Raw genomic sequence first — 7,769 nt, forward strand, 5'->3', positions numbered from 1 at the left:
CTAGAAATTTGTAAGCAAATTATACACTTCCAAGTAATACAAAAATGTTTTATAAAACCTAATGCAAAGGTCTATTAGAATATAAGGTTAATTATATGTATATATTAGTGGAAGATGAATAACATCCGATCGTTGAGAGCAGTAGTTTTGTGTGCTCAGCTGAATTTTAAAGAAATTTTAATATATTTGTACGTAATGGTTTCCGTTGCTTATTACATACTACATGGCTGTTCATACTTCCACTAAAGTGTATCTCTTTTTAAACAAGAGCGTCTGTGATTTTAAGGTTGTTGAAAGTATTTTAATTTCATTCGTTTCTTAAAATTCAGTAAAATAGTCCTGATTGCAAGAGATGTTTATTATAGTTGGTAACCGGTTTCGGTCTATAATGTAGACCGTCTTCAGGCCGTAAGCACCATGATGGTGGCCGGTAGCTGTGGATGGAGCAAGATCCATAAGGAGACGGGAGCAGCTGCTGTCAATTTCTTTCTTGTTGGTGTTCTGTTTTGATAATATAAGGTCGTTAACATATGTTATCTGAGTCTGCGGATCTTATTGTCGCTACACGTGCTGCAACATTACGTCATAGCACCTTGATGTCCCAGTCCTATTTGATTAGTGACATAATTTTTTGTGTTTCTTCATTGTTAAACCTGTCTAGGCTCACAACGATCGAAAGTTGTCCGTCTTTTCCCAATTTTGATATAATTTGTCTCATATTCTGATAGTCTATAGTGTACGGATTTGGAAAACATTGTTTTTCACTGCTTTTTGGCTTTGGTAACCTATTCGTAATTACGCTCAGTTATATTTTATGTAACGATGTTTAGTGTTATTTGGAAAAGGACTCATTGGTTACAGACGCTTAGATTAATAGAAAACTCTGTGGCGCATTAAATATTCAGTCAAGGCAGTGGCACCATTAATACATTGAAGATACTGCCCCCTCATCCATGATTTCTTCCCTTATTTAGCGGTCCACTTGAATATTTATGTCATCTAATAACAAGAATGATTTTGGGGCGTTGCTTTTTTTGGTTCTTTGTATAGATTTTGTATTGTATTAGTGTCCCAGTACGCTGTTCTTCCCTCAGTTTTCTCCTCTCCTGTCGTTTTTCCCCTCTTCCTTACCGGTCCTAACTGAGCCACGTATGCGTTTTGCTGATGTGTATAATTTTTTGGTGTTTTTTATTTGCTTTTATTATATGTTATTGTTTCTGTTTCTGTACAGCCGGCCGGTGTGGCCATGCGGTTCTAGGCGCTTCAGTCTGGAACCGCGTGACCGCTACGGGCGCAGGTTCGAATTTTGCCTCGGGCATGGATGTGTTTGTTGTCCTTAGGTTAGTTAGGTTTAAGTAGTTCTAGGGCTCTGATGACCACAGATGTTAAGTCCCATAGTGCTCAGAGCCACTTTAACCATTTTTTTGTTTCTGTACAAATTTAATACTATTGTTCTCACGTTGTTCATTTATTTTTGTGAACGCTAGTAACGCCACCGTACTCACACAACGTCACCACCTAGTGGTATTTTCTGGTAGTTAAGACTTGAAACAGTAACTCTTCACCATTTAGGCACTCATGGTGACGACGGACGCATGTGACCCCATACTCCATATGAAGGTTATTCTGATGCTATGAATATTTTGGAATTTTTTAATGCTTTCCATATCTTTCCTAATAATTACTTTTGTAAATTACGTTTGTATTTACGATTTTATATTTTGTTTCGCAGACGTTCTGAAGATGAGCTGCGCCAGAAACGTGTCAATACCAAAACTTTGGAGTGACAAGTGATCATTTCGTTTCTAGCAACCCATTTAGCTTTGGACATAATAAGCGATCTCAGAAATACATGGAATGCATAAACAATTATCAACTGAGATCCATAATCGAGGCTGCCATATCATCATGATCCACGCAAAAAAAGTGGTATTCTAGTTTGTCTCTGGTGGCAAAGGAAAAGCATTCCTGCTTAAGGGGGGTAGGACGTCAAACGGGGCGACTTGGAGCAGGAGAGGCAACACAAGACATTTTAATTTCCAGTGTCTATACTTTTACAAATAAGTTCATAAAACTTTGTCAGCATCACCAGGAAGGATTCAGGATTCACACTCATTGAAGTGGAAGTTCGAAAACATAACAAAATAAATTTCTTTTTTAAGTTCGTAATTTCATTATTTTATCACGTATAATGGCTGCATTTGTTGCTATAGGTACACTTTTCTTCATAAGTTAGAGAGATTCTTCGATGAATTTTGCACAGCACACATACCATACCTACAGCTGTATGAAACTCTAGAATTTATTTAATTTATGAAAAAAACGAATGAGCTGTTATATTTTAAACTTCATGTTTAGAAGAAAACACAAATTTTGTGGTTAATTACCTCAATTTTTACCACAGTTTTTAATAGATTTGAAAAATTCTAGAGTTTCATGCACCTTTAAGTATATTTTGTATGCTGTGAAAAATTCATCGAAGAATCTCCCTTACTTATGAAGAAAAGTGTACCTATAGCAACAAATGCTACCATTAGTAAGTGAAAAAAATGATGAAATTTCACATGTAAAAAAATTACTTCGTTATGTTTTAGAACTTCCCCTGCTATGAGTGTGAATTCTGAATCCTTCCTGCTCCAAGTCGGTCCGTTTGACTTCATACCTTCCTTAATAGGATTATACACGAAGTTTGGCCGTAAATGAAATAGCTCTTTCTCTAGATTCGCCGGATATTCCAGCTACGGTAATAGATGGAGAAATAACACTTCATTCTGGTTAGGAATTGTCCGCGAATGAAAGTGCACAAGGATTCTAAGTTAATGTTGCACGGAGAATGTCGACAAGTAGAAAAATTCTGAGACTGTGCAGCGTTATGATCCGAAATGAAGGTACAGTGACGCAGGTGCAAACATTTGAAGCACTGGATAAAATTCTTCATAATGAAAGAAAAATAAGTGACTAATCGGAAGCGTCCCATTCATATTGTCATCATGATGTACACATCACGATGATAAACAAAGTTCAAAGGTCAGTTTCCAAGATAATATCTGTTATGGTCATTTTTGTTCACTCACAAGTTAGAACATCACAAAATATCTTTATTATGCTCCAAGTAATTCAACTCTGAAAATAGTTTTTAAGGTAGTGTTTCAAACACTTAGTGTCATCCACTGAATGAACAGCAGATGAATGATGACCACCACAGTTTGCCGGCCGGTGTGGCCGTGCGGTTAAAGGCGCTTCAGTCTGGAACCGCGAGGCCGCTACGGTCGCAGGTTCGAATCCTGCCTCGGGCATGGATGTGTGTGATGTCCTTAGGTTAGTTAGGTTTAAGTAGTTCTAAGTTCTAGGGGACTGATGACCACAGATGTTAAGTCCCATAGTGCTCAGAGCCATTTGAACCATTTGAACCACCACAGTTTCTTGAACTTAATATTACACATCGCCGCTGTCCCATCGCTAACTCACTGTGAATCCACAAATGTTTGGAGTCTTATGCAGAGTATTTACGCAGTAAAATTCTTCTGCTTGCAACTCGTTATCATCTAATTTGACCTCCGAGAAAGCGAAATCCTAGAGGCAGAATTTGTTGTTCTAGATCTCTAGGTTTACCCTAACTACATGTGAGGATTCTCCACGAAAATGGTCTTCTCATACTGTTAACAGTAATTGAGAAACGATTACCTCTTAGTATATTTATCAAGATAGAACATTTATCAATGTCATGAACATGCGAAATAAAAAAGAGCTTCTAATCTCGTCTTCTAGGATTAAGCATTTGAACCTCAGTCTCCATTGTGTCATGTACTTCCCTATAGAATTTACAGCCATCGTATTGGGCGTAAACATCTCGGAAGCATGTTATTTTGCTTTTACTGTTACCATACCCTTCTCTTCTTCTATCCGTCAGTAAAAGTAAGGATGGTAAAAGCAAGACAAGGCAATTTCCACTTTAAAATTCTGCGCTTTATCACAAAATACCAGCTCTTATTGCTGTATACTTCAATGTGGCTCTATCTTACCATGAGACTAACTTTTATTCTTTAATTCCAGGATCAAAGTTGGATTTGTTGGACAGTACAGATGATATTAATCTTTATTTATGAAAGCTTACTTTCTGTGCCCAATTGCGCTTGATGAAAACATGTTCTGAAGATTCTTCCTTGAGGTAAACACAATTTCTTGTTTTCTCTTCATCCATACTCGTCTCGGTGACATTTCACCGTCATATCTGTGTTTCCATTTTCTTCCCTCCGACAATAAGCGTATGTTAAGGAAAATAAATTCAGTTTGCAACTGCTGTCATTAAATTCGAAAAGTTTTAACCAGAATGTATACCTTACTTTGTTGTTCATGTGGCTGTCTTCTGCAGTACAGTTGATAGTTCAATGCAGGTTGTAATCTGCAACTTATAGGGCTTTGCTATGCACTATATTTTATATGGAACGAAATAGATGTAGGACTAAAACGGATTATTTTGGTCTATGTTAATGTTATTCATCATACTCCTGTTATTTATTTGTTACTTCTACCGTCACACGTCTATGCTAATTATATTTATCGTCTGTTTACTAGATTACTTTAACTGTGTACATATGTTTCTAATTTATTTGACTTACTTTTTGTGGTTACTATGTTCAACAGTATGAACGAGCACTGTAGTACTACAATGCGTTCAAGAGGTGTGTGGGTGAAGAAAAAATAAACTATGTTTTGCTCAGGGCATCTTACAATACACATGATTTTGTTTTTAAACAACCAGGTTGTCCATGCAGATGAAATAGCTGAGTCAACTTCTGAGAAGTACCTCAGTTGAATAATGTGCAAATGTGCAAGTGCAGAACCAAGCTGAAAGTTCGCGTGGAGCGTGGTGCTAGAGGCATCCCGGTGTCTTCACAGCATTACGTATGGTGCCGTTGCGCTGCGCTGCGTTGCGTTACGTTACGTATCGCATGCTCACGGCCTGGAGCAATACCCTGGCCGTCACCCAGCGTGCAGGCCACGCCCGCGTCGCCTCCGCCTATAAAGACGGACCTCAGTGCCGGCAGCGCCACTGTGTCCTCAGAAGGCAGCAGCTCCCCACACCGGACAACATGATCAAGGTACTCTTTCTGTCGACGAGCAATCTTTATTTGTCTTTCGAAGACACCTCTAAGCTGTCACGATTGTGTAAGCAATGAGGCAAAGAAAATTTTGGTGAGATATTTTGTTTTCTGCATGTACACTGTTTTGTTTGTCAGTGGAAGATTAATACTCTCTGATACACACCTGCAGTTCGAGGGCAATGCGCATGTGCTACCTGAATCAAAGTTTCGATCATTCACAGGCTCAGGTACGAATGAGTGAAGAGTAACCTGTGCGAAGTTGAAGCTCTGACTCATTCCATGTGGCTTCATTAGTTATTGAAATTGGCTACGCACTATCAGTGAAAGGCAGGTATCAGGGATTGTATCAGGTCCGACAATAGTTTTAACCTACGCTGATTATGGAACAGTGATTTCATCGGCGCAACATAGGCTTTGAACCTCGTCAGAAACGTCTGAAAGGATGTGCGTGAATTACAGCAAAATGTTAGATTGAATAATCGGGAAGAGTACTGTACACAGTGGCTTTTCAGTTCAAGTTATATGCTGGCTCTCATGTAGAAAACGTCATAATATATTTATTATTTTGACTGGTTGCTCTAACTTTCGCCCCGTGAGAAACGATTTACTGTTATAGTATTATCCCGGATACGGAGGGGACGTTTTTTAACACAGCGTGTGTTGATTTGTCTTCAAACAGAAAAATGCGAACTTTTATCCGTTCATTATTGAAATTGAGGCTCCTTTCACATTAAAATCTGCGTTCTGATATTCAGAAATGCCGCATCACATGACTTGTATCTCACGCACACGAGGGAACTGTAGATCAACAGTAGTACCCACGGAAGAGAATGATGTCCTCTGCGACACTTAAAATTACATGACCTAAACATTCCTATTCCTTCATACTGTGTGTCGCAGTAAATCATGTTTTATGTCTGGTTCTGCAGGTAACACATGATATACGCTGCGAAATAACAAAATTTTTCCAGGTGTATGTTTACGTGCAAATGGTCAGTTCGCTATAACATCAGGAATCTACTTGAAGGAAACATACAGTACATTTTACAGCTTTTTGTCGATTTATTTCCCCTTGCTTCTTTGCCTACAGCAATTAACATAACTAGACATCCTTTGGGTAACTTAGAAAACTATTGTATCGAATTGTGTTTCCTTCTTCTCTTCCCTCCTTGACTACGAAAAGTTATTCCGGTACCAGGATTAAAAAGAGTTGGCCATGAGGAAAAGTTGCCCCACCCTTCCTTCCACCACAAAGGATATTTTAGAAACCTTGGTGACGAAGAATAGTTGTAAATGAAAGGAACATCAATAAATAGTTTGGAGATTACTATTCCATGAATTTTTTTCTAATAATAATTATCAACAGCGATGTCTTTACTGTCTTTTTAGTTGTTTCTGGACTCAGTATGAATATTCCACTAACTCTACGTTAGTTACCATTTCTTATAATTTATCATCCTGTGAGTACCATATCATAGTTAACAATTCAGCACAGACACTAGATGCTCACTCGCAAAGTAAAATGAATATGCAGTGTTCTTTAATGTTCAACATTAGGAACTTCATTATGTGTAGTGAACAGAATTTTTTATGTGAATGCACGACTGGTGTTTGTACTGCAATTGATGAAAACGTTCTACCACCGCCGAAACACTTGCAAGAGACTTGTAATTACGGTTTCATGGACTCTTCTGAGAGAGAATGGACTTTCTGGCATACAGGACTTTGTATGTGAACATGTGAGCAATGTCCCACTATGTATGAGGCACACGTATTACCACTGTCAAAATACTGCCAGAATTGTATGTGCCCAATATACTACTGTATTTTTTTTCTACAGATTGTATTGCTGTTGGCTGCGGCCGCCTGCTGCGTGAGCGCCGCCCCCAAAGCCGGCCTTGCCCCCCTGGCCTACTCCGCCCCCCTGGTGGCCGCCGCCCCCGTGGCCTACGCCGCCCACGCGCCGGCCGTCGTGACGGCGCACAGCTCGCAGTACATCGCGCAGAACTTCAACGGACTCGCCGTGGCCGCCGCCGCCCCAGTCGTCGCCGCCGCCTACCACGCAGCCCCCGTCGTTGCTGCTGCATACCACGCTGCTCCGGCGATACTCGGCTGATAATGTACAGCCAATTCACTGTGTGAAAATATAAATAATAAAAAATAAATAACTAAACTGGAATGATCTCTATTTTTGTAAAAAAGATACACTTGTTTTCTTCTTGAGACCTTCTTTACTCGGATTAAGCTCAAAAATGAGTTATCACAGAAGATTAATCTAATAAGATTATCTTTGGACAACGGAGGACAACTGCAGCATAGCGTAATTTTCTCTTTCAGAAGCTACTGACGAAAACTGGAGCACAGGCAGTGGTGATATATTCTAAGAACTATTGCAGGAAATTTTTAATTCCGGTTTGGCTTTTAGTATTCATACAGAGGTAGACAAAAGATAATCACAGGCGCTTTCCCCAGGAGAGAAAATTTAGTGAGAATGTCAGATAAGACTGCGCAGCAAATGATGATAGAAGATAGTGTGATGTGAAAATGACTCACTGATATTAACTTTAATTTTATGTTTTGTAGCAATGGGTGCTTGGGATGTACCGTGGGGCACATTGTTCCACAAATAGAAGCCAGGCCGTGTGATGAGAGCCCCTGTTTTGC

The 7,769-nt window shown here is 39.3% G+C and overlaps 1 protein-coding gene across 1 annotated transcript; it reads left to right on the forward strand.

The window, feature by feature from the left end:
• The first annotated feature begins 5,066 nt into the window (after positions 1–5,066).
• Positions 5,067–7,256, forward strand: LOC126475203 (cuticle protein 16.5-like). Its single transcript, XM_050102854.1, has 2 exons — positions 5,067–5,102; positions 6,946–7,256. Exons 1-2 carry the CDS (start codon positions 5,094–5,096, stop codon positions 7,219–7,221), a joined length of 285 nt encoding a protein of 94 aa, XP_049958811.1. The 5' UTR covers positions 5,067–5,093; the 3' UTR covers positions 7,222–7,256.
• The last annotated feature ends 513 nt before the right edge of the window (positions 7,257–7,769 follow it).

The sequence above is a fragment of the Schistocerca serialis genome, chromosome 4 (genome assembly GCF_023864345.2).
Source record: "Schistocerca serialis cubense isolate TAMUIC-IGC-003099 chromosome 4, iqSchSeri2.2, whole genome shotgun sequence".
In the NCBI taxonomy this organism is placed as follows: domain Eukaryota; kingdom Metazoa; phylum Arthropoda; class Insecta; order Orthoptera; family Acrididae; genus Schistocerca; species Schistocerca serialis.